Source organism: Rhinopithecus bieti, unplaced genomic scaffold (genome assembly GCF_001698545.2).
Source record: "Rhinopithecus bieti isolate Rb0 unplaced genomic scaffold, ASM169854v2 scaffold_20098, whole genome shotgun sequence".
NCBI lineage: Eukaryota > Metazoa > Chordata > Mammalia > Primates > Cercopithecidae > Rhinopithecus > Rhinopithecus bieti.
In genome coordinates this window covers 3,396,430-3,424,054 of record NW_016810571.1, presented here as the reverse complement: position 1 = coordinate 3,424,054, position 27,625 = coordinate 3,396,430, and the positions used below count along the sequence as shown (strand labels likewise).

Here is a 27,625-nt window from a genome sequence, read left to right as displayed (position 1 = left end):
CTCAATCTCCTGACCTCGTGATCCACCCGCCTTGGCCTTCCAAAGCACTGGGATTACAGGTGTGAACCACCGTGTCCAGCTGAGGCTGGTAACATTCTTGAGCGAGAATTCTCTTATGGTGCAGTGGGAAGAGAATGGGCATGGGACTCAGCCCTTCTGAGCTCACCTTCTGTCTCTGCTGCCTGCCAGCTGTGTAGTCATCTGGATGTTACTTACCTTCATCGGATGTGGCTTCCTCCTCTTTAGGGTGGGATGGCAACATCCACCTCAAACCATTGTTTGGAGGTTTAATGAGACAACCTAGGTAATGTGTCAAGCACATGATGGATATAAAAAATTCCCAGTACTCATATAGGTTGACTGTGCACTGAGTGCTACTCTAAGCCTTCTACATGTATTAACTCATTTAATGCTCACAACAACTTGATGAGGTGGATGATAAAAGTAATTATCACCCTTATTGGATAAGATGAGGAAACTGAGGCATGGAGTAGCTAATTCTACTCAGGGAGGGTCACACACCTAATACTTGGTAAAGACAAGATGCAGATCATGGAAGTCTGTGCTCTTAACTACTGTGAACCTGTTAGAGATCATTACCCATTTCTCTGCATAACTATTGATGCTGATTTATTGACCCCTGCTCCCTGAAAGAAACTGTGTTAGATGCTGGGGAGGATACACGTATTAGTTAGGTACATTTAGGACTGAATAAAAAGAGCTATGAGATTGAGTGGGACACAGTCCCAGGCCCCAGAAAGTTTACTACCAGTTGGGGAATGACAGGGAGGTGGAAAGGGTAGACAGCAAAGTAGTCCATGGAAAGGTGTGACCTATGGAAATGACTGGTGTGCATTATCCTGCCAGGAATCTCTGTGAGTAAATTATTAAATAGAGACTCTCATTTATAAAGCAGCCTCTTTGGGGTTTGCTTGGCAAGGGAACTGACTGATGGGGGGCTTGTTCAGCACTTGAATAGATACAATTGAGTTTCTGAGCTTGCAAACCTGGGATGAGTTGCTATGCCTGTGTTTTCCCAGACAGCACACACCGTGGGATACCCCCCTGAAGTAGGGCAAGCAAGCAGGATCTTCTAGTCTCCTGTAGCCAAGGCCTCTCTCCTGAAGTTTATGCCCAGGTCTGTGATACACCTGCCGGACATTCATACTTGGGATGTGTGGCCATCCCCTCAAATAGAGTCTTTCTGGAATCAAACCCACCATAATATTGCTAACTCTTAAGGGATGAATTGTCCACCCCCACCCCCAATTTCATATGTTGAAGTCCTAACCCCATATTACTTTTCAAGGTGACTATTTCGAGACAGGATCTTTAAAGAGGTGATTAAGATAAAATGAGTTCATATGGGTAGGCCTTAATTCAGTCTGCCTGGTGTTCCATAAGAAGAGGATATTAGGACACAGATACACACAGAGGAAGGACCATGTGAAGACAAAGGGAGAAGATGCCATCCACAAGCCAAGGAGAGAAAGGCCTTAGAGGAAACAAGCCCTGCTGACACCTTGATCTTGGGCTTCCAGTCTCCAGAACGCTGAGTAACACATTTCTGTTGTTTAATCCACCCGGTCTAGGGAACATTGTTATGACAGCCTGGGCTGACTAATGTACTAACCATCTCTTCCTTCTCCCTGTCACATCTGTTACCAAGTCCCCTAGATTTCCTTCACAACCAACACCTGTATTTCTTCTCCATTCTTGCTGTTGTCTCCTGTCTGGACACTGTGGCAGGTGGCCTTTGGCCTTGCTGTGTGTATTAGTCTGTTCTCTCATTGCTCTGAAGAAATATCTGAGACTGGGTAATTTACAAAGAAAAGAGATTTACTTGACTCATGGTTCTGCAGGCTGTACAGGAAGCATGGGAACATCTGCTTCTGGGGAGGCCTCAGGGAGCTTTAACTTATGACAGAAGGCAAAAGGGGAGAAGGCATCTTACTTGGCAGGAGAAGGACCAAGAGAGGGGGTGGAAGTGCCACACACTTTTAAAACAACCAGATCTTGTGATAACTCTATCAGGAGAACAGCACTAGGGGATGGTGCTAAACCATTCATGAGAAGCCACCCTCATGATCCAGTCACCTGACACCAGGCCCCACCTCCATCTTTAGGGATTACATTTCAACGTGAGACAGGCAGGGACACAGATCTAAACTCTATCACTGTGCCTGTCATTCACTCATCTTGCTCAGGTCTGCAGGCCACCCAGAAGACATTTGGAGACCCTGGGGCAAGGGAGGAGAATGGTAAAAGCTGGGGTTTAGGATCATTAGGGTCTCCATTCCTTGAGTGTGGCATTCAGAGATTTGTCCTCTATTACCTGGCCATCCTAGGTTCTGATTCTCCACTAATAAAAACAATTTATAATGATACCCGTATTCACACTCTCCTCTGAATCCAAAGTACTTTTTCAGCATGAAAATCGTATCTCATGTAGTTCAATTTTCATTGCTCATGTCTCAGGCTCCCAACTAGGTGTGTATGTTTCTTGAGTGGAGGCAGGATTTCCCTCTGAGGGGTTAATTCCCCAACAGTGCCTGGCCCGGTGCCTGGTTCACATGGGTGCTTGTCTCAGGTCAGGTCTTCAGGACCAGACGCTTACATGAGGATTCCTACACAAATGATTTATTTCTGGTTCCAGGGGAGTAAAGTTGAGTTGAAGGAACATCAGGTAGGAGGGGGTATAATTTTAGGTTAAGTTCCAGGGAGTTCCAGGCTAAGTTCCGGATTGCACAGGGTGACTCTGGAGTGTACGTTATATCTTTGCACATTTTTCCTTTGTCCCTGGGACTCAGGGAGCAGGGCTTTTTTGCTCTCACATCTGTCAGTCATCGACTCAGGGCCATGCCCACTGTGGGTATGGGCACTTCTAGCCACTTCTAGCTTATGTATTCTGGCAGCTGTGTTTCTAGTACAATCTCAAAGACAATCCTTGAAAAAGGAGTTGCATTTCTGGGTTGTTGGAAACCTAAAGCACACTGAAGCTGGGGAAAGATGCCCCTAACCTGTAAAAGGGATCCACGGGGACCTGGGTGGCACGCTCCTGGTGTCCGCCGCAGCCATGTAAGTCCCTGTTGTCTCACCCACCAGAGAAGGGGCTCAGGTTGGATCCCATTGCTCAGTTTCGCACTTGTGTTGTCCTCTGTGGCTTTTTGTTTCATGTGTATTTCCTGTAAGTAGCCCTTGTAACAGGAGAGGTCTCAAGTGTTGAGTAGTGAACCCTTTTTGACCTGGCAAGATTTTGTATTATTTTATGTGTTTAATCTTTGACCTCAATCGTTTACATTGTAGCACTCTCTCCGTTTTGCCAGTTTTGCCATAAATTGCCTACATTATACTCCGCCACACTGATGTCAGCTTGCCTATTTCCCTGACCTTTGGAATATTGTGATCCTTATTTTCATTTATTCCTTTCTTTCATGCTGTTTGTTTTCTATCACATACAGTTTAGCCGTTTTGTCATTCTTAAAAGTCATAACAAAATGCCAAAGCATGCACGCACTTCTTTAACCATGTAAAGAAATCAGACAGCTATATAGGTCTTACAAACATTTTAACATGCTGTACTAAGTTGAAAAGAGGTAACATGTTTAATGTTGCAACAGAAATCCTACTATTTATTGTTAAAGATTGAGTGTCTGTTTATAAACATTTCCTATTCTTTTGAAGTGACCCTACTTAATTGTCGTTTGACTTGTTTAAGCCACCCAGGCTGTGGTATTTTGTTATGTCCCAGCTGAGGCAGGACAGTTGAAAAGGCTGCTCCAACCTGAAAAAAGATTTTTAGCTTTAAAAAGGGTGTTTGTTGCCGGATTGATGGGCCATATTCACCTTGAGAGTCCAGCATCCTCTCCTAAGCAAGTAGCCCAGAGTAAATGGCTGCACCCCACAAACAGTGGTAAGAACGTTCTCTTGGAACGTGCGGAGAATGCTTCTCAATGCTGTGGTTTTCTGGTTAGTGACAGGCCCTGGGTCTCTGGGCCTCCCTCACTGTCCGCTCCTGCATTCAGAGCACGCTTGAGAAAACCATGGAAAGCACTTTCTATATCCAGCTTCTTCTGCTCTATGCTGAGATTCAGACAGTAGCTTTCCTTCACTGCCTTTTTTTATGTTTCTGTATTACTTTAGTGTGAATTAGGGAAAGGTTGCATGAAGCCAGTGGGGTGGTGATAGTTAGGGACTCAGATATCCATTTTACTGGATGTTTCAGACTGTTTACGGATCTGCTGTTCATGTCTTGCTGGGGAAAGCCAGGCAATGCTAAGAGCTAAGCATTTGGCAGATACTAACCTCCTGGTTGAAAAGAACCCTTTGTCCTGCTATTTGATGCTATGAAAGAGAATCCTGAAACTATCAGAAAGAAAAGAGAAAGCATTTTACCTCTTCGCTTTGAAAATGTAAATTGCTTGAGAGATTTAAAGTTATAAATCTTCATCCCTTGCTATCGACGCTAGGACTGGACAGCCCTTGAACCATGACGTTCAATTCCCCATCTCAGGCTGGAGCTTCCTCTATACTTACCAATTCCAGTTGTGAAAATCGAAGTAAAGAAAATGGATAACTGTTTTAAAGAAGAAATACTCAATTGTTTTCACATAGAAAGTTTTTTAAAGCCTAGTTTAAAATTCAGTCCACTTTCAGGGTATTTTTAGTCTCTTGAGAATGTTCGAGATCGCTGACTCAGTAAGCCCAGGCTGTTAAAATGCATGTTTTAAACTCCACAATGTGACATTGTCTAAGCTCCTTGCCATTTGAGTCTGACTGTATATTCTGAAGTCTGCCTTGGCTTCTTAAGGACTGTTCCTGGCCTTCTGGAGCCCCCAAACTCCCCCACTCAAATCTGATGATGGGGCAAGTTCCTTGCATAGCACAAAGAGAAGGGGCCCAGTAGTGGCATGCAAAAGAACAGAAAGTTACTGTGTTTATGGCCGTCGGAACCAAAAGTGCTTCTGAGAGAATGAAATCTAGCTTTCTAGAAGAAGAAATTAAAGCCCAGGGAGGAGAGGGGATTTGCCTAACATCCTACATAGCCCATCTGTGCCATGTCCTCAGCCTTCCCAAGCAGCGGGGGACTCCATGGGGGTGGGTGGGTCATCTCCCTTTTGATTTGACATAGTCCTTAATCAGGCATCTTTCTTTGGCCCAATTAAGTTGGGTCATGGTAGTAGGATTGGCTTGCTTGAAATAAAATGGTTGCTTTAGGAGTTGGTAACTTAATATTTCCTGATCTGAACTATATATCTGTAATAAAGATATATCAATGATCTTCTATGGGCTATTGAAAATTTACATATATATATACACATATGTATATATATGTATGTACATATAAGTATAATATGTATATATATGATGTTCGTGCAGCCAGCAATAGGCAAAGCAGAGAGCATGGCTTCTAGTAGTTTGCGGATTGTAGCAACAGAGATTGCTTTCCTCTTGGGGACTGGATGCCACCAGATAGGACAACAGACTCTCCTTTCTTAGGAACCTTTGAACGTTGCAGGAACTGTTTGGGTGTTGTCATAGTTACCGGTACTGGTGACTTCCCCCAGTAGCCTTGTCCCCTTTGTTTCTTCTTCTTCTTCTTTTTTTTTTTTTGAGACGGGGTCTGGCTCTGTCGCCCAGGCTGGAGTGCAGCGGAGTGATCTCGGCTCACTGCAAGCTCCGCCTCCTGGGTTCACGCCATTCTCCTGCCTCAGCCTCCCGAGTAGCTGGGACTACAGGTGCCTGCCACCACGCCTGGATAATTTTTTTGTATTTTTAGTAGAGACGGGGTTTCACTGTGTTAGCCTCGGTCTCCTGACCTCGTGATCCGCCCACCTCGGCCTCCCAAAGTGCCGGGATTACAGGCCTGAGTCACCGCGCCAGGCCCCCTTTGTTTCTTCTTATGGAAGGTCCTTTTGGAATCCCAGGGTGGTATAGAGAGAGTTAGAACCTGGTCTTGCCAGGTTTCTTGCTCATGAGATAAAGCTTGGATTAAAGAAGGAAACTCTGGCAAAGATTTTAAAAATGAAACCTGTCATCCTGGCTTACAGTGTCTCTCCCAGTCACTTCCTAACCCCATCCACTTCAACATCAGAGCAACCCACATCCCAAGAAAGACAGAAGAGAAGGCTTCTGTGGTTTGTCTTTCTTGGCTCTTCCAATAACCATGTAAATAAGTGGTTCTCAAGTGTGGTCCCAGGACAAGCAGCCTTCACCATACCCTGGGAGTTATTAGAAGTTGTTAAAAGTGCAAATCATGCTGTCCCACCTGGATGTACTGACTCAGCAACTGGGGAGATGAGACCCAGCAGCCTGTGTTTCAGCAAGTTGTCCAGGTGATTTTTGAGAAGAGCTGTTGTAAGCAACCACTAATTAAACCCTAATTTCCAATTCCTTGAGTCTTCCTGGCACTTCTGTAATTAATTTGTCTGCTAGTAAACATTAAAAATATCAGATTACTTAATTTTACATATTAGATATTGAAAATAATATGAAACTATCATGAGATCATATCATATTAGATATTGAAAGTATCCAGTATTTTTCCAGAGTCACAAAACAAAATTGAAAGGAAAAAAAGAATATAACAGTGATACTCTTGAGCTGTTAAGTGGGGACAAGGGAAGCCCATTCCATAAACTTGGGGACATTTTGATTGAAGGAAGCATATGGACTGGAACAATTCTTGGATTAGAACAAAAAGAACTGGGAAAAGGGAACCAATTAAAAAATTATCTGTCTTTCAGTTTTTTAACCATGCAGAAACCTAAACTTGTAGGACTACCAAAAACTCTATTAGTACTTTAAATTTCTTAATGATTCCAATTCTTTAGGACCTAAAACCAGTTGTTTGGATTCCTGGAAATGGCAGGAACTTTTAGGATGCTGCTCTATTAATGAATTACAATTTTAACATTTTCCGAAGGCTTCCAGCGGGGCAAAATTGATGCCTTTGAGATCAGGGACTCTGTCTTTATTATGGTGACACATGGGAGTGAAATAGAGCCCTTGTTCTTGATGGCACTGAGCACTTTCACTTCTGTAATGTCATTGTTTGCTCATAATAACCTCTCACATTTGTCTGGCTCTGTGGTTTTTAAAGCTCTTTGAATTTGGTCTTGTATTTTATTTTCATAAAACCTCTCTACTGTGGGTACCTGTGATTAACATTTATGATCCTGTTTCCTTAGCTATGAAATGCAGGAAGGGGCTTGTCCAAGATCCCATGACCTGTGGGTGGCTACCTCTTCCATTATCTTTCTTTTTTTTTTTTTGAGATGGAGTCTTGCCCTGTCACCCAGGCTGGAGTGCAATGGCATGATCTCAGCTCACTGCAACCTCTGCCTCCCAGGTTCAAACGATTCTCCTGCCTCCGCCTTCCAAGTAGCTGGGATTACAGGTGCCTGCCACCACATCCAGTTAATTTTTGTATTTTTATTATTATTTTTTTCTTTGAGACGGAGTCTCATTCTTTCACCCAGGCTGGAGTGCAATGGCACGATCTCAGCTCACTGCAACCTCTGCCTCCCAGGTTCAAAAGATTCTCCTGCCTCTGCCCTTCCAAGTAGCTGGGATTACAGGCGCCTGCCACCACGACCAGTTAATTTTGTTTTTTTATTATTATTAATTGTTCTTGAGACGGAGTAGTCTCGTTCTTTCACCCAGGCTGGAGTGCAATGGCGTGATCTCAGCTCACTGCAAGCTCCGCCTCCCAGGTTCATGCCATTCTCCTGCCTCAGCCTCCCTAGTAGCTGGGACTACAGGCACCTGCCACCACGCCCGGCTAATTTTTTGTATTTTTTAGTAGAGACAGGATTTCACCATGTTAGCCAGGATGGTCTCGATCTCCTGACCTCGTGATCTGCCCGCCTCGGCCTCCTAAAGTGCTGGGATTACAGGCGTGAGTCACCGTGCCTGGCCTAATTTTTGTATTTTTAGTAGAGATGGAGTTTCACCATGTTGGCCAGGCTGGTCTTGAACTCTTGACCTCGTGATCTGCCCGCCTTGGCCTCCCAAAGTGCTGGGATTACAGGCATAAGCCACTGCACCTGGCCCCATTATCTTTTTAAAAATAAAAAGGGCCAGTGATACTGCTTTTCTGTTTTTTTAAGAAAATACATGGATATGTATAAAAGCATTGACATGTTGCTAGAACTTGGCAAATGGTAGTTATTCTTATCCTATTGTCTCATTTAATATGGGGAATCTTAGAGGAATTAGTGGCTTTTTGGTGACATACAGGCCATTGCAGAGTTGAAACTATGACTAAGGTGACTGGGCTCTTAGCCAGCTGTTCTCACCAGTCGTGTATAAGCATTCCCTTTTCTCCATAGACTGGCCAACATCTGGTATTTTTTTACTTAATAGTAGCCATTCTGACTAGTGTGAGATGGTATCTCATTGGTTTTGACTTACATCTCTTTGATAATTAGTGATACTGAGCATTTTCTCACGTTTATTGGCTGCTTGTACGTCTTGTCTTGATAAGTGTCTGTTTGTGTCCTTTGCCCACTTTTTATGTGGTTGTTTGCTTTTTTCTTGTTGATTTGTTTGTTAGCTCAAGTCTTAGTCCCTCAGGCCTCACCATCATCTTCCTCCAGCCCAGCTCTCCTCTCTACTTCCTCCTCTGGAACTCCTCACTAGAACCCCGAAAAAAGCAAACAGAAACATTTCCTGAATGCTTGCTGCAAATCAAACGCAATTCTAGACATGGGCGATGCAGAGACACAGGCCAGCTGGCCACCACATGTCATTCATTCTAAGTAGCACTTTTGCTGTTTTTAAAAACATGTCAATGTCTCCGAAATCAGGGTATGTCTTACCACTCATAGCCCATTGGCAAGTTCTTTTCTTTCTTAGAGGTACATAAAACAATGATGCATTTTACAACCATGGCATCTTAGGTTTGTTGAAATATAATAGTTTCTCCCTTCAAGGAACTTACAGGCTGCCTTCAGGGTGAGGCAAGAACACAGTAAGAGCTAAGTGAGAGCATGCCTGTGAGCCAGGGAAGGAGCACTTCCTTCTAACCTGGAGCATCAGCGGGTTCTCCCTGATAGGGGACGATCTGAACTAGAGCTTGAAGGAGGAGTGGATTTTTCTGGTTTTTTTCCCTTGCTCTGTCGCTCAGGCTGGAGTGCAGTGGCACAATCATGGCTCCTGGGCTTAAGCGATCCTCTCACCTTGGCCTCCCAAAGTGCTGGGACTACAGGTGTGAACTGTGCCCAGTCAGATGAGTGGAATTCTAATAGGCAGAGGAAGGGTGGAAGGGCATTTTACTCTCAGGAATCTGTATAAGCAAACACCAAGAAACTCGCAAAGGTGCAGGTGGTAGGAATCACCACTTGGAAGGAAGGTGCGGTCAGCGCTGATATTCAGCACTCCTGGCTGTCAACTTTCTAAAGTATTTCCTGACTAGTTGTAACCAGCAGCTGCTCCAGGCCTCCCAAGTGCATCCTGTCACCTGGGCTGTCCCCCTGCCATCTCCCCTTGGTCCAGCAACTAAGGGGTTTATGTGGGCTGAGCCCAGAGCCTCCAGGTTCCTCTAATTGGTTGGTTGGTGCCAGGTGCTTCCCTCTGTTAGAGGTTGTGCTTATTACTCTGGTTGGAGAACAACCCTGGGAGCTGATATAGCAAGGAAACCTCCCTGAAGCCAGATCAGAGAATGACAGACGGGTGCTGTGGGCCAGGACACTGGCTGCCAAATCTTTAAAATTGTGCCCTTCCACATTTGCTCATGCATCCTCAGTAACTGCATATTTATTTATTAATGTAAACAGCTATTACTGTGCCATTATGTAAATCTAAAACATACCCCCAAATAGAAGTTAAAAAATGAGATAAATAACAATTGAAGTCAGAACATTTTCTGTCCCCAGTGCAGGGACTCATCAGGGTCTCTCCGCCTGGCAAGTGCCCCCAGTTTACCAGGGTGCTGTCTAGACACTGGAGAGGCTGGGGCTGCAGTGAAATTACCCTTCATGTTAGAGGCACGAGGAACACAGGGAAGGAAATAGCGATAAGAGACAAGACCAAGAAGTAAATCCAGAAATACCCAGCAGTGTTTTTAAACATGACAACCATACCTTGGCCAGTGCTTGTTTGTAAGCTCTATTAGTGGGTCATTTTCCTGGCCCCAGAGCAGCACCGCACAATGTAAATGCATGACTCAGTAAGGTGGTGGAGCTTTGGGTATGGTGAGAAGCACCAGCGAAGCCACAGGGAGGGTAGCAAGGGCATGTGAGTCCCAACGGAAGAACGACTGGAAGTTGGGACTCCCCAGTTCCCTGAGAAACAGGAGGGGCACTCCTGGCCAGGTTGGGGCAGGGTGTGTGAGTACCTGCAGGACCTGAGCGGGATGCTGCCTACCTTGGCCCATTTTGGCCGGGCAATTACATGGGGTCTGGGTGGAGAGCCTCAGCCTGTGATGTCTCTCTATTCCTTCCAGAGGGCTTTGAGGACACGACAAAGACCACAGCAGCCCAGCTCTGTTTTTCTTTCCTTTCTCATCTGCAATGAGGGGCAAGTGGGGTGCCTGTTACAGGGAAGTGGGCAAGAGAATCAGAGTACCCCAGGGTCAGGTGGAAGTCATTGGAGCCACTCCTCACCAACTGAGAGATGCCTTTAACCCAGCAGAAGAGTACCTCCTAGGGATGCCGTCAGTCCATGAGATACGTGTGCAGCTTGGCCACTGGGTTGATCTGACTGAATGATCAGACCACAAGTGTTTACAAAGGTCCTGAGCCTGCCTACGTCAAGAGATGGTTCCCTTTGCCTGGCTAGTAACTAGCACTTAATAAACATTACAATAAGGCAGTCACTGCGCTAACACTTTCCCCTACTCATTCATTTACTCCTTACATGAACTCGAAAGGAGTGGTACTATTTTTATCCCCACTGTACAGATAAGAAGAGGGAGGCATAAGAAGATAAAGGCTTTCTTTTTTTGTTATTTAATATTTATTTCATAATAATAAACTTAACTCTGCAATCCAGCTAGGCATGGAAGGGAACAAGGAAACATGGAACCCAAAGGGAACTTCAGCGAGAACACAAAGATGACAGGATAGTGCGAGCAAATGGGGTGAAGGGTGCTCCCCTGAGCTACAGAAGGAATGGTCTGGTGGTTAAGATAAAACACAAGTGAAACTTACTAGAGTTGTCCACAGTCAGCTGGACAACTGGTCTCTGACAACTCTTCTTGCTGGTCTTGCCATTCCTGGACCCAAAGCGCCCCATGGCCTCCACAATATTCATGCCTTCTCTCACCTTGCCAGAGACCACTCACTTCCCATTCAACCACTCTGTCTTGGCAGTGCAGATGAAAAACTGGGAACCGTTTGTATCGGGTTCCACATTTGCCATGGACAGGATGCCAGGACCTGTATGCTTTAGGATGAAGTCCTCATCATCAAATTTCTCCCCGTAGATGGACTTGGCACCAGTGCCATTATGACGTGTGAAGTCACCGCCCTGACACATAAACTCTGTAATAATTCTATGAAAGCAGGAACCTTTATAACCAAATCCTTTCTCTCCAGTGCTCAGAGCATGAAAGTTTTCTGCTGTCTTTGGAAACTTGTCTGCAAACAGCTCAAAGGAGACGCAGCCCAAGGGCTCGCCGTTGACGACGATGCTGAAGAACATGGTGGGGTTGACCACGGCTGACAGTATGGGGCTCCCAGTGGTGGCGGCATCTGCAAAAGCCAAGACTTTCTTGAGTTATACAAGAAGGAAGCAACAGTGCTGGGATTTGAACCCAGGAATGTCTCGATCTAGAAGCTGTGCTCTAAACCACTAGGCGTCACTGCCTGAGACTGGTGGGAGAACTGACATGCGCTCCACAGCCTTGCAGGTCCACCAGCAAACTCCCAGCCCACCCATAGGCTCATCAACAGCACCTTGGATCAAAGATTTCCATGAATCTCGGAAAGATATATAGTCCAGATTTTTTCTAAAAACTGACATGCAGGGTTTTGTTGTTGTTTTCGACTCCTTTGTTTTGCTGGATAGGTTTGCTTTAAATACTAAAGGAATAAAACATCTAGGACTATAGCTCCATGGGCTGCCTTCATTACCACTACCTCTGCAGTGCTGAGAACACACATGCATTGAATGTGTAATCAGAATATAACTGGGGGTCTGTGTGGCCTGGGCTATGCATGATGCTGACTCAAATAAACAGCGATTTTATTGGACCCTCTCCTTCTTCCAGAAGATCAATGGAAAGTACCTTCCAATTTTTGGTCCCTCAAGCCCCCAAAGGTCAGAGGGAGGGGAGGAAAATACCTTCTTGATGCACCAGAAATCACCTTATAAACCTCATCCTCCGTGGGGCACAGTGGCTCACACCTGTAATCTCAGCACTTTGGGAGGCTGAGGAGAGAGGATCATTTGAGGTTAGGAGTTTTGAGATCAAGCTGGGCAAAATAGTGAGACCTCGTCTCTATAAAAAAATTTAAAAAATGAGCTGGGCATGGTGATGCGTGCCTGTAATCGCAACTTGAGCCCAAGAGGTTGTGGCTTCAGTGAGCTGTGATCGCCCCACTGCACTTCAGCCTGGGCCACAGCACGAGACCCTGTCCCTTATAAAAAAAATTTGTCTTTATTGAAATGATTCTCAGTATCCTCTACGCTACTGCAGCTGATTTCCAAAGCCGCCTCATCTGCCGTGCTCTCAGCTCTTAATAAACCCATCCGAAGTGCAGCTCTTCTCTTCCAGCAACTCCTTGTTTTTATGTTCATATCCAAGGGAATCTTAGCTTTGTCCAGAAGCAAAACCCCCATGACCAGGACTCCAATTTTGCCTCTCTTTTCTGGCCACTGCCTCTGTGTCACCAAACCCCAGGGACAAATTGGCAAAGACAAAGGTGGCTCTAAGAGGAAGAGGGAGGGAGAAAGGGAGTGAAAACTCACACACCACAAAGTCTTGTTCCTGTTGAAAATGCAGGAATATAAAGCCCAGTACCAGAGCTTCCCATGATTGAGGCCTAGACCCCTGGTTTCTGGGCTGTCTAGTGGGTGAGGGCCCAGGGCCTGGAGGTGTTTCAGGATCCTCAGGCCTGATTTGGTGGACAGGACCATGTTCAGGGGAAAATGTGGAGACAGGGCTGCATGCTTGCTCTCAAGAGACTGGGCTCTTTTTTCTGAGCATCCCTGAGAAACCATCCTTAGGTTTTGGTACTACTCACTGAGTTGTGCCTAGCTTCCTGGCTTTGGAACTTCATTCACTTCCTCCACCCTTCCCAACCCTTCCCTTCCCCCTTCCAACAGGCTGACACCCACTCCTCCTAGAACTCTACCATAACTCACCATCCTACAAGAGCTTCCTTCTGTTTGGGATAGAACTTCGGTGGCCTGCATGCTAGCCATGAAAAGCATTATGATGGCCTTTTCCTAACCATAACAACTATTTATTTCCACTCGCTTCATTTACTTTACATTTCCCTCTCCTCTATATTAGATTTCACCAAACCATGTACTTATAAATTAACTTGCACAGAATATTCTGCTAGCTTATTTTGGTGAACATGAAACTGAATGCAAAATATCCATCCTTCAAAGAATTTCACATTCTAATGTCACCAATTTTTCGACATTCGAATGCCAGTAAATTTTTTGGAAAGTTGAAATAGAACATAATGAGGCAGCAAAACGAGACCAGGAGGGTTCTGCACCATGCTCCAACAATCTTCAGTCCCCCTTCACTGTTCATGTCTAGGGCTGAGGAGTTCTAAAGCGTATCACCTTTTGCCTCAAGGACTTTTTTTGAAACATGGTCTTGCTCTGTCGCCCAGGCTGGAGTGCAGTGGCGTGGTCACAGCTCACTGCAGCTTCAACCTCCTGGGCTGAAGCGATCCTCCCATCTTGGCCTCTCAAGTACCTGGGACCACAGGCGTGCCACTACACCTGGCTAATTTATTTTTATTTTAGTTTTTGTAGAGACGGGGTCTCGCCACATTGCCCAGGCTGATCTGAAACTCTTGAGCTCAAGAGATCCTCCTGCTTCCTCCTTCCAAAGCGCTGGGATCACAAGCGTGAGCCGCAGCTCCTGCCATCCCTGGAGGATGATTCATCAGGCAGACATTAATTCTTTCACGAGGATCACGGATCCGGCTCTTTACAGGAAGCCTGCGCCCCGCCTTAGTCCTCCACCTCTTCGTGCGGCTCCAGGCAGCTGCCAACAGATGGCGCCCGCCCGCCTATTTCTCTCCCTGCGGCTTTTGGGCCCGGAGGGGAGGTGGGGGGAGTCCCAATTGCAGAGGAACTGGTGAGCCCGGGCCAAAATTTCTTCTGGCATCTGGAATGCATTAAAAACAACCCACAAATCTGAAGCTCCTTTTGGCGGGGGGAGAGAGGGAGAGAGAGAGAGGAGAGAGAGGAGAGAGAGAGAGAGAGAGAGAGAGAGAGAGAGAGGAGAGAGGGAAGAGAGAGGAGAGACAGAGAGAGAGATGAGACAGAGGTGAGAGGAGAGAGGGGAGAGAGGGGAGAGAGAGGGAAGAGAGAGGAGGGACAGGGAGAGAGGGAAGAGAGGAGGGACAGGGAGAGAGAGAGGAGAGAGAGAGAGGAAAGAGGAGAGAAAGGAGAGAGAGAAAGGAGAGAGAGGAGAGAGAGAGAGGAAAGAGGAGAGAAAGGAGAGAGAGAAAGGAGAGAGAGGAGAGAGAGAGAGAAAGGAGAGAGAGGAGAGAGGGAAGAGAGAGAAGAGACAGGGAGAGAGAGAGAGAGACGAGCGAGAGAGAACAAGGAACTTGAAAAACTAAGGGGAAAGGGCGGAGGAGAGGCAGCAGCGCGGTCCCCGCAAGCGTTCGCTTTCCTGCATTGGCCGAGCAGCCCCCAGCACGCCTGCTCTGTGGGGCAGGGCCGTGCGGCCCCAAGGAAGGATGCGGTGAGCCAGAGGGTTCCAGATAAAGGAGGGGATCCCCAAGGCTCCGGGCCAGCCAGTCCCTCTTTTACTGGCACCACGGTCCCTCCTAGGCGGGGACGAAGAGGGAAGGGGTGGAGGCCTCTACCCTCCCCTCTGCGTGTGGCTGTGTCCCTTTGCAGAATGACAGGCTCTTACTTCCGAGGGCGGAGACTAATGGGTAAGGCTTAACAGATCCAGTTCCAGAAATTATCTGTGTTTTTTTTCAATCACCCTCTTGTGCCCCTCTCCCCCATTTAATTTCATCTTTTATCTTTTTCTGGGCCTTTATAAGTTGACCAGTTTTACTACTTAGTGTCTAACAGGCCGAGTGATTACACCGTTGAAGGAGGTCACGGCGGGAAGGACATGGAGAGAGATTGGGGGGGCGGGTGATGAGGCCTGTGAGCTCCCTCCCGGGCTGTGCCTCCGTGGTGACCCCTCTCAGGCCTGGGGAATAAGATCTTGTTCTCCCTCCTCCTCTTGGAGCCAGGGGGCGCCTTCGTGACTCAGGAGGGAGAGGATCTGGCCTTGTGCAGCTCTGCCTACTGACAGGTCACACCTGTTCTCCAGCTGGGTGGCAGCTCCCTGAATCAGGCCAGTTTCTACTTTTTCACCTAACTCACATGATTTCCACTTCAATCCCACTACCGCTGGCTGCCCCACTGTGGACAGCTTCATTAAACTCCTAAAGGCAGTCTTTTGATAGAAATGAGTGGCAGAAAAGGCTCAGAGCAACCAGGCCAGTCTCAGCCCACTTACTGCAGTTAGCCTCTCTGTTATGCCTCACTTTCCCCAAGGACTCTGAGGAGTGGCTGTTAGTACTACAGCTCCTGAGTGAATACTGAGGCCAGTCCCACAAATGTGAGGTTCTCTTCTTTCCTCCGTGAGTCGTTGGGTGAAATAGAACTCTTGTTAATAGCTCACCAAGTTAATTAAAGATTGAGAAGGTAGGCATTGTGAATATGGGATTAAATAATGTCCAAGTGGTAGAATGAACTTCAAGAGAAATAGAGAGGAAAAGGATCTAGTGGTCATAGTGAATCCCAAGTTGAAATGAGTCAACGGGAAGGGACGGGGATGAACAGGAAGGGACAGTGGGAAAACCCTGGCAGAAATGCTTTAGCTACATCCTGTACCTTCCCACTGTTATTAGAGGAGGTGGAGGTTGCAGTGAACCAAGATCGCGCCACTGCACTCCAGCCTGGGCGACAGAGCGAGATTCCTTCTCAAAAAAAAAAAAAAAAAAAAAAAAAAAAAATCAGAATAGAAGCAGCGAAGGCATGCAGCTGCTTCTTTCCTGGAGCTGGGACGATAGCCCAGGTTGGATCCCTGAATGAAATGTGGGCTCCGACCAGCAGAGGTTTTTCTCAGGAGAATTAATAGCCACCAGAGCAAGGAAGGTCTGTGACAGGGTTAGGGTGGCCTCTGCGATGTTCACAGGCATCCTGGCATGTGGCAGAGACCGGCTCTTCATGTGGGGCACCTGCATCTCTGAGGGCAAATTATAACTCCACATATCCTAGAGCAAGATTCGTCAGGGAGGAAGATTTGTCTGGAAAAAAGACTCAGCAGTGTTGAAGACACACAGAACTACCCAGAATTTCCTTGGGGGCTGGAGTCATAACATTTCTGAGCTACTTTTACTGTGGGGAAACTGAGGCACTGAGTGATTTGCTGGAGGTCAGAGTTATGGCAGGAGCGACCACAAGAACACATGATCTGACAGAGTCTGTTTTCTTGCCCATGGACAGACTCTGGTCATGTTCAAAGGGGAGCCAGAACCGAGGTTGTTCACCCACTGGCTTAGAATATGATGTGGTGACAGTGGGGACAGTGCCCTGGAGCCACCCACTGAGAGTTTTTCTACCTGAGTAAATTAGGTCCATTTGGCGTGGAGACCAGGACAGGTGGACTCCTTAGAAGGCAGCCCAAGGCGCTAGGGCATCAGAAGGGCCAGAGTGAGCCTGGAGGACCCAGCACACCACAGGGGCTGTTATAGTGCTGGTGACACTCGGAACCTGTTGCCAGGGCAGGTGAGTAGCTGAGCTTGTCCCAGGATGAAACAGGCATGAGCTCTGGGAGCAGGTGGGATGTGGGCAGGCCATGGCCACCTCTGTGGGGCTGACTTCTTCCCCGTTGTCATTCCAAGTTTAATCAAGGACAGGGACCAGCGTGAAAGGGGCTTCTCAGGGCATTGGGCACCACCTAGGCTCTCTGAGTCCTCCATGCAGCACTTGCATCCTGAATGGCATGGCTGAGCTCCAATAGCTTGACTCTGCAAGCTCATTTTTCTTCACTCCCTTTTACCTTGTGCCCACCCTCCTATCCTGTCTGACTCTGCTTTCCCTGTACAGCCTCACTCAGCCCCAGGCTGCTGCTCTTCTGTCCTGTCTTTACCTGGTGTGGAAAGCCTGTAGAGCTGGGAGTTATCTCCCGTTTTCCCTCTAGGCCCAGCACAAGGTAGTGATGGACAGCACAGACTCTGGAGCCAGTGATGGACATCAAATTCCATATCTGACGCTGTGTGATTTGGGGCAGGTTACTCAGTCTCTGTGGGATTCAGTTCATTTCCTCATCTGGAAAATGGAGATACTAATAGCATCTACATCATTGAGTTTTTGTTGGATTTAATGAGTTAATGCGTGTAAACTGCTTAGCTGGTGCTGGACGCAGGGTAAATTGTCAGTAATGCTAGCCATTATTAACATCTTCCTGTCTAGTCCTAAATCTGGCTCTCCTCAGGGAGTCCTGCTCTGTGGGAGAGGAATAGAGGCTGACAGGGTCAGTCTATGCCTAGTCTTCCAGGCTAATAGTTTCCAAATGGGAAACCTTGCAGGATGCTCAAAAACTTTTCTGGGATATGGGGAGACTTGAATTTCTGTGTCAGAGTTTGCTATGTATTCACTAAACTTCATTGCCTTTTCCTCCCAAGCACGAGCTAGACTACGTTTCCCAGCCTCCCTTGCTGGGACCACATGACTGCCTTTGGATGAATGGAGTCAGGGCAGCCATGATGCCATAATGTTGCCCCTTCCAGGTCTAGGTCTTAAGTCCCCTTGCATCATGCAGGCCTCAAGTCTTCCTCTCTTTCTCCATTCTTTGGTTAAAAGAAGAGGATTCCAAGGCCTTAGAGGATGAAAGAGCCATGAGATGTAAAGACCCTGCATCCTCAAATGAATGCAAGGGGCCAACGCCCTCTCTACCATCCCCAACATGAGAAAGAAAGAAACTTTATTCTGTCAAGTCACTGAAATTTGGGAGGTGAATTTGCTATAGTGATTCACCTGTACCATGTCACCTTCTATTAAAATTTATTTTAAATGCTGGGTGTGGTGGCTCACGCCTGTAATCCCAGCACTTTGGGAGTCTGAGGCAGGCGGATCATGAGGTCAGGAGATCGAGACCATCCTGGCTAACATGGTGAAACCCCGTCTCTACTGAAAATACAAAAAATTAGCCGGGCATGGTGGTGGACACCTGTAGTCCCAGCTACTCGGGAGGCTGAGGCAGGAGAATGGCGTGAACCTGGGAGGCAGAGCTTGCAGTGAGCCGAGATTGCACCACTGCACTCCAGCCTGGGCAACAGAGTGAGACTCCATCTCAAAAAAAAAAAAAAAAATTATTTTAAAAATATCATCTTTTAAAATTCCCTATCTTTGGCTATGTTTCTTTCTCTCTCTCTATATGTATATATACACACATACATGTATGTTTTATATAGTATATATTACTACTATAGTATACAATATAGTATACGTGATTTCGCAAGTTTTTTTGATCAACATTGTCCATTAAAAAAGTTTAAGCTCAACTTTTTAAGATTTTCGTGATGAAAAGCATTTGGAAACGAAACCACTGCTCCAGACTATTGGAACCACCAACTTAATTCTTCACTCGGGGGCCAGTGCCCACCTGAAGCCTCTTGTCCACTTACCACCTTCCAACTCACACTGTTATGTTTTATTTCCTTGCTGTCATATTGGAGAAAGTCAGTACTGGAAAAACAAACAGTGCCACCCCCCCTTTTTTTTTTTAGAATAATAACAATGGATAAAAGTGGTCTGCACTAGGAATTAGAAGACCAGAGTTTTATTTTCAGTTCTAATTAACTTGGTAACAATGGGTGGGGCACATTGTCTTTGGGTGTCTGAGTCCTTATCTGCAGAATGAGGTCCCTAGACTGGATAATTTTGGAAGCACTTCTCAGTTCTAACATTTCATGAGCTCTGTAGTTGATTTCTGTGGGGTGTGTGCTTAATTTTGGGGTAAGCTTTAAAGGATGGCTCTAAAAATGATTGGAATTGTGTAGTTACGCCCTGTCCCGCTTGCCAGTAGAAAAGGACTTGCTTCGACTATAGCTATCACTTGTTGGAATTAACTTGCTGCTTTCTGGGAACTTGCATCTGCATGGAAATTTCAAGATAGAACTTGTCTGAAACTGCTTATTTTCTTCTATTGAAAAGGATCCACAGGCTTCTCAGAACTCCATCTTCTTTTAACCACCTCCTCTTTCCAGTTCCTGCCTTTACTCTGGTTTTTGTAAAGGAAATTCTGGTGCTTCTGAAGACCCCAACGCCCAAAGGATCTGTTCCAAGGAAATGTTCTAAGTTACAGATGTTTGTTCTCAGTGCTCTCCAAAAGTCTCTGAGGCCAAAGCACTTCTTGCATAGTCACTGAGCACGTGCTTGTATGGTAGTTAGAATGAAAGCCGAGGCAAAAATAACTATCCTCAGGTTTTGGTTTTTAATTGCCTGATGTTGGTAACTCCAGGGTAAGTATTCGCTCACTTGAGCTTTGTGCCATCTATAGAATAAAAATCCACATTTTATTTTCAGCCTCTACATTTCTGCACAAATTTGATGTGTAGGGTGGGTGGGCGTGGGCTTCCATTTTCAAGCCCTGTAACTTGGCTTTGCAAGAAAGGAAGTTTTGTTTATTGTAATCAATATAGTATTGCTATCATTGCTAGAGACTAGAGTCTCAATCCTGAGGTTCAATTTCACCTGATACCAGAAAGCACAGTCTTATCAATTGAGCACTCAGTCACTTCAATACTTTTCTGTGTTTCTTTCTTAAATTTAAGTCTAGAATTCTTCCACCTCCCAGTGTCCTTCAGGAAAGGTATCTGAGTTCAGACACCTATTATCTAACACTGGGGCAGGAGTGGAGTGGGGTAGTGGTGAGAGATGTCAGTCATAGGGATGTAATAAGTCTCCACATGTACCCAGTGATGTGTCCTTATCCCTATCTGGTCTTGAGTCATGTGGTCCCCACTGTGTCTGCTTTGGCATCCTGGCCCTCGCACATCAGGTCTGCTGGCTCTCAGCTCCATCCCTGCTCCCCTCTGTGCTACATGGGAGAACAAACACGTGGCTGCTCCCTAACCCTGAAGGATGTGTGGGACTCTATGAGGTTACTTCAGGCTCAGAAGTCTGGGTACCCCATGCAGGATTGTCTGCTCCACTCTCCTGGTGGCTGGCCTCTTTCCCATTGTGGGGTGGAAATATTCTCAATTGAGATTAGAAGTTTCTTATGGAGGAGAGAAATATGAAAGGGAAGCAGAACAGTTGTTAAAAGGTAAACTCAGGCACGTTAAAATGTTAACAGAGTTATGTGAGCATTCAGCAGTTCATGAACTGGGCAGCACCAGCACAGCAGGGGCTTCAGGAGAGCTTTTCATAAAGTGTTCAAGAAAGCAAGACGAAGAAAATATTTGATTTCTTAAAGTGGAGAGTCCTTAGATAGAGGTTAGTTGGCTGTTTCTGATTGGTTAGGCTTACATTTTGTTTCACTGCTTGCATTCAGTTGGGTTCTGATTTGCTTAATTAGGAACCCAAGATGCTGCAGCTGCCTCGGCCTCCCAATTAATTATTTTAACGCAGTTCAGCTTTGTTAGAAGGCCCCGCCCACTGCCCGCTCTCACAGGGTTAACTCCAAAGCACGAGGTTGGGAGGTGGATAAGAGAGCCCCCGATGGCAGCAAGCCCACCTCTGAAGTCCGTTCCCTCCCAGTGGGAATGCTGCTTTTGCCTTGAAAAATGCATCTTCAAAATGTCAGTGTGGGCCAGGCGCTGTGGCTCACGCCTGTAATCCCAGCACTTTGGGAGGCCGAGGCAGGCGGATCACAAGGTCAGGAGATCGAGACCACGGTGAAACCCCGTCTGTACTAAAATACAAAAAATTAGCCGGGCGTGGTGGCGGGCGCCTGTGGTCCCAGCTACTCAGGAGGCTGAGGCAGGAGAATGGCGTGAACCCAGGAGGCGGAGCTTACAGTGAGCCAAGGTCGCGCCACTGCACTCCAGCCTGGGGGACAGAGCGAGACTCCGTCTCAAAAAATAAAATAAAATATCAGTGTGATATATCACCCACGTTAAGCTATCTTGAAATGGTAAAAATGGCCTTTCCTGACATAACTTTCATCAAGAAAAAAATTGAACTTGAGTTCTCTTTTCAAAACCCCGTGTAAGTACTTTTCCCTTTGAGTAACTGCATTCTTCAGAGTGGGAAAGGAGAATCATGACCTTGGGCTCATTTCTTCACAAGAGAAATTTAAAAGATGAACTTTCAGTGATCACAATGTGACCATATTACCGGTTTTCGTCATTTATTTCGACAGTCAGTTGTTGACCTGACCTCTGCTAATCAAGCAGGCCGCACCAATATCTGGCTCTTCATCATATGGAGGGCAAGATGCCTTCTGAGCTTCATGAATCACAGTAATCATTATCTTAGCTACAACAACATCTCTTCTTCTACAGCACCAATTTTAAAAGAACAAAAAGTCTTCAAGCCCTTTGTTTATCATTTTCCCTCCTCCTCTCCTTCACCCCCCCATCTCTCCTCATACAGCTGATTCATATTCTGTGTATTCGTGATTGAGATCAGAGTTTCTCAACTTCAGCACCACTGACATTTTGGGTCAGAAAATTCTTTGTGGCGGTTGGCTTTTTCACGGTAGGATTTTAGCAGATTTCCTGGCTTTGACACACAGACACCAGCAGCATTCTCTTGTCCCTCTTCCTCTTCAGCTATAACAATGAAAAATATTTCTAGATTTAGCCAAATGTCCCCAGGGGGGCAAAATTGACCCCTGTTGAGAAGCACGGACTTAGCCAAATTACAGATGAAAACGTCTGTGGTCACTGTCAGGAGTAAGTGCTCTTATACTGATATTATAGTGTTCGACAATATCATCTGATAAAGGAATTTGCCTGTTAATAAATTAGAGTAAAAGCCACCTGCTGTATGCTAAGCTCAACATTTATCATGGGGTCTCTTTTTCTGGCATTTTAGAAACAAGTGTGAACTGTTTTTGCCACTTGGGTATAATTTAGAAGATGTGTCTATATTTTGGTCTCTCAGTGACCAAAGTAACGAGCTTTTTCCTGGTAAGTATTATTTTGCACCTGTTCTACAGAAAAATAATTGACTTCCCAGGGAGTTATTTAATGGAATGTTTAAACTAACAATCCACTGGAGATAGGAGTGGATCATTGTTCTAATGATATTCAATCATAAGATAAATTGTCATAATTCCTATACAATTTTTTATTTTATTTTTTTGAGACAGAGTCTTGCTCTGTTGCCCAGGCTGGAGTGCAGTGGCACGATCTCCTCTCACTGAAAGCTCTGCCTCCCAGGTTCATGCCATTCTCCTGCCTCAGCCTCCCATGTAGCTGAGATTACAGGTGCCTGCCACCATGCCCGGCTAATTTTTTGTATTTTTAGTAGAGACGGGGTTTCACCATGTTAGCCAGGATGGTCTTGATCTCCTGACCTTGTGATCCGCCCACCTCAGTCTCCCAAAGTGCTGAGATTACAGGTGTGAGGCACCTTACCTGGCCCATTCCTATACAATTTTTTTGGCAGTATGTAGGAAATTCCAGGACACATAAGTTCTCAGTTTATGTTCCCATGGAAGTCATATGTACCATAATGATTGTTATGTTATTCTAATATGTAGCTTTTATTTCTATTGTATTTATTGTGGTATTCTGAGTATATACTCTGTCACTGCTTTCATCACTATTTTTTAGTGATGTTTAAAATAAAACATTTTTAAACCCATTCATTTTGTGATTTGAGGCTATCCCATGAGACAACAGTAATAATAACAAAAGAAAAATTACATAATATAAGCAATAGCATGCAAATCAGGAGAAAATGGTGATTGAGAAATTATACTTTATCAGATGAATGCTGGCCAAGGTGAATAATAATGTAGTTCGTGTAACTTGTGCTGAGGCTTTAGGTTGAACAAGTTAGCTTGTAAGAACTACTGGGAACAGCCGGGCGCGGTGGCTCACGCCTGTAATCCCAGCACTTTGGGAGACCAAGGCGGGCAGATCACGAGATCAGGAGATCAAGACCATCCTGGTTCACACGGTGACACCCCATCTCTACTAAAAATACAAAAAAATTACCCAGGTGTGGTGGTGGGCCCCTGTAGTCCCAGCTATTTGGGAGGCTGAGGCAGGAGAATGGCATGAACCCAGGAGGCAGAGCTTGCAGTAAGCCGAGATTGCACCACCGCACTCCAGCCTGGGCATCAGAGCGAGACTCAGTCTCCAAAAAAAAAAAAAAAAAAAAAAAAGAAAAGAAATAAAAGAAAAGAACTACTGGGAACACACTGTTTGCGTCCACCTTTCAAATATGTGAAAATGTAGTGAATAATTGGACTTGTTACCTTTTCTTTGGATAGCACTATTTTGCCCAGTGTGGGCTCCTGTAACAGGATGCCATAGACTGTGTGGCTTAAACAACAGACATTCGTTTCTTGCAGTTCTGAAAGATGGGAAGGCAGAGATCTATGTCTGGTGAAGGCCCTCTGCCTGGCTTGCAGATGGCCAGGCATCTGCAGAGGGAGAGAGAGAGAGAAAAGGAGGGAGAGAGAGGAGGGAGAGAGAGAGGAGGGAGTGAGAAAGGAAGGGAGGGAGGGAGAGAGTGAGGGAGGGAGAAACAGAAAGGAAAAGAGGAAGAGGGGGAGGGAGACAGGGAGGGAGAGGGGGAGAGAGAGAGAGGGAGGGAGAGAGGAAGAAAAAGAGGAAGAGAGGGGGTGGGTGAGGGAGAAAGGGAGGAGTGGGAGAGAGAGAGAAGGAGGGTAGGAGAGAGGGAGAGAAGGGGACTGAGCAAGCCACTTGCTCTGGTCTCTTCATCCCCTTGTAAGGGCGCTAATCCCCTTCATCAGGCTCCAGCCTCATGACCTAATGACCTCCCATAGGCCCACCTCCTAATACCAGGAATATTGGTGGTTTCCACACCCATGTAAGAAAGGCTCAGTTGGTGCTGTTAACATTAATTTTGATGAGGATGACAGACTCCAAGATAGACAGTATTGCAAATGCCTATGAGTTCCTTCTCCAGGCTACACAGCAGGCTCCCTGAGGGCAGCAGCAGGTTTCCGGATCCCTGTGAGTCTCCCCAATGCTCCCAGCACAGGGCTCTGTCCCAAAGCAGACGAAGCTCTTGGCATGACGGTGAGACTGTGTGGCGTTTCTGTTCCGTCTGCCTGTGCCACTGGAGATTCACTTTCACCAAAGAGTGAAGCCCAGAGTTGAAATGCAGACAGACAGGTCCACAATGGCCAGCCCCTGTGGGGTTTAGCTGCACAAGTCCATTCTTTTGACAGAGACTGGTGCTCCCAGGGCGTAGCAGAGCTCAGCAATGGAAGCTGACCCCCCGCGGTGGCCCTGGCAGCAGCCTGGGGCAGGCTGTGCACGCCACGCCTTGCTCTCTGGGAGGGCACAAGGCTGTGCTTTCTGGTCACCAGCTGCTCCTCTTCCAGCTGATTCGCTTCTAACCTAGAACCAGGCTTGGACTGGGGGCCAGGGAGGAGGTAGTCTGCTCCTTCCTGTAACAAGTCTCCAAGAACACACCTGTCTTCATGTCCCTTGGCCCTGCTTGCTGTCTGATCAGCCCAGGACTCCACCCACGTTCACGTCCATCTCTCTTTGGGAGTTTGGGGGTCTTTCTGTGGGGGGCTTGAACATTGCTTCTCCTTTGGGTGACTCCCCATTGCCCTGCCCCAGAAGGAGCAGGATTGTAATTGATGGTTTTCCATGTGGAGCACAGGTACGTCTTGGGGAAATGGGGATGTGAAAAATAGAAGTAGGCTCATTTAAGAACTGTTTTATTTTGTGTCCATTTTTGAAAAGTTTTACTGAAGGATGTACAGCATTGGTTAGGAGGATGGTTTGGGTGTGGTTCTAGGGGACGACCTGCTGCTGGGAGACCTGGGTGGCAGGAACAGCAGCTGTAGCGATAGCGGGATGATATGATGATGATGATGATAACATCTATTGCACACCTACTGTCTCAAAGTTGAGTAAATATACTCATTAATTCCCCACAATCCTACCGTCATCCTTCTTTGACGATTGAGGAAACAGAGACCTGAGAGGTTGAGAGGCTTGTCCAATGTCATGGACTGTAAAGTCAAGTTGCCAGGCATTACTCCTGTCTACAGGACCTTAGAGAAGATGCTCAAGGTGGTGGTCTCCATAGTTGAGAAATCAAAGATGGATTGGTTGACTCCCAGATGCTTTTTTTTTTTTTCTCTCTAGCAAATGTTAACAAGTTTAGCCCAAGCTGCCTCCTTCCATATTTTAAGTTCCACCTAAACGTTCCGCTGTGCAGATGGTAACCTTACTGGAATGTGTACAGAGATTGTAACGGAGGCTTGTAGCAAGTAGCCCAGTGTCAGCCGATCAGAGCAGCTGAGCGTCGGCCAATCACAGGCGATCAACTGCCCAAACTGTGTTCAAATCAGGCAAACACAGACCTGTAAGCAGCCCAGCTGTTTCTGTACCTCACTTCCATTTTCTGTAGGTCACTTTCTTTTTCTGTCTATAAATCCTCTCTGACCATGCGCCAGAGTCACTGCGGGGGCCTGAGTCTATCTTATTCTTGAATATTTTTTTGCTCAATTAACTCTGTTACATTTATCTAAAGTGTTTTTTTTTAAACACAAATATTCTCTTATAATCTCTGAAAGTTCTTTTATTTAGGCCAAACCCTAAAAAATATGTGTGAAGTGGAATCTTCTCTCTGTGCTTCTTCCCTTTCCACAATTCTCACTAGTCTTACTCCAGCCCCTGAAGGGAACCAGTGCCTTTGCATAATTTACTTTTATTTTTGCTTCCATAAGAAATCTCTTGGATCCTTCCCTTATACCAAGGAGTAAATGCATGAGAAAAGGTTGGAGCATTTCTTTTCTATGTAATGATGAAATGACAGGCAGCAGCCAGCAGGTAGTAGCAAATAAACGTCTAGCATCATTCCAGTTTTAAAACATCTGTTTCTCCAAAAGTTTCCCGTCCTACCTACCCCCATCCCCAGTTAGGTGTATGAGAACAGTAAGGCCTAGAAAGGGGCCTCAACCATGATTATGAGTCGTCTGTAGACCTGGACCAGAGTTCAGGTCTCCGGATCCTCCATCAGGAAATCACAGGGTGGGGTGAGTAACGTGAAACCGGCTTCCACCCTGGGATGTCAGATTCCTGGCATGGGGTGATGCAGGGGGCTTGGAACATTCCAGAGGAAACAAAAGCGAGATGAGTAGAGACAAAGAGCTATGAACACCAGGTTCAAAACGCATGGGTGAGGGTGTTGGAAAACTTCCCAGGGGTGGTGGCTGCCCAGGTCAAAGGACACCAACAGGAAATGCAAAGTCCCAGGGTCCCAGGGCTAGCAGGAAGCTTTGCCTCCAGGCCGTGGTGCTTGCAGGGCCTCTGTGCTTCGAAGAGCCAGCCCGAGGTGACTCAGATTTCCTGAGAAGCCTCTTATCACAGCCAGCACAGACATCTGTGCCTTTCCTCGCCTAAGATGTCACCAGCTCAGGGCCACTCCCTGCCGCAGCCAGATCAATGGGCCTTTCACGGCTCCTGAGGGTGGATCCTAGGACTACCCCTGTGACGAATGCTCAGATGACTGCCTCTCTAGGATTTCTGTTTGTTTCTGCTTTGCTGTCTTCCCTCCACCCAGAAGCTCCCGAATGTCCAGGAAGAATTGACTAATTCTCCCCCTGAGTTTCTTGCCCACAGGACAAATGGAGCCATTGCTATAACAACCTTATTTTCCACTAAGTCAGAATAAGAGGCCTGGACAGAAAGAGGGTAACTGATGAGGCACAACCACCAAGTATTCTAAATCAGCCTTATGAATGTGCTCTGTGGATATGGTTTGCCATAGGGAGGTGGTTTTAGTGGGTGCGAATCACACTCAAGCTGTCCCTGACTCGACTCACCAGTATTCTACAAACTTACTACAAACCTCTCAAAGGATCATCTTGGAAGACACTAGCAAGGGCATGAACAATCCCCTCTGACGTTGCTGGCTGGTGGTGGAGACCACGGAGCCTTCCTGTGTGAGATTGTACTATATGCACTAGAACATTCTGAAAGATAGTTCTCTGCAGGCCGGGCACAGTGGCTGACGCCTGTAATCCCAGCACTTTGGGAGACTGAGGCAGGTGGATCACGAGGTCAAGAGATCGTGATCATCCTGGCTAACATGGTGAAACCCTGTCTCTACTAAAAATACAAAAATTAGCCGGGCGTGGTGGTGGGCACCTATAGTCCCAGCTACTCAGGAGGCTGAGGCAGGAGAATGGCGTGAACCCGGGAGGCAGAGCTTGCAGTGAGCTGAGATCGGGCCACTGCACTCCAGCCTGGCCATAGAGCAAGACTCTGTCTCAAAAAAATAAAATAAAATAAAATTTAATAAA

At 46.4% G+C, this 27,625-nt stretch overlaps 2 protein-coding genes across 2 annotated transcripts in view; both read left to right on the top strand.

Moving 5' to 3' along the window:
* The window catches only part of TVP23C (trans-golgi network vesicle protein 23 homolog C), a 59,168-nt gene extending 44,895 nt beyond the window's left edge, over positions 1–14,273 (top strand). The window contains exon 6 of the mRNA XM_017892368.1: positions 13,944–14,273. Coding sequence (XP_017747857.1) covers positions 13,944–14,273 — 330 coding nt within the window. The remainder of the gene's footprint in view (positions 1–13,943) is intronic.
* Positions 14,274–14,671: 398 nt separating this feature from the next.
* Positions 14,672–27,625, top strand: part of CDRT4 (CMT1A duplicated region transcript 4) — a 72,509-nt gene continuing 59,555 nt past the window's right edge. Inside the window, exon 1 of the mRNA XM_017892375.1 lies at positions 14,672–15,080. The gene's annotated coding sequence lies outside the window, so the exon portion shown is untranslated. The remainder of the gene's footprint in view (positions 15,081–27,625) is intronic.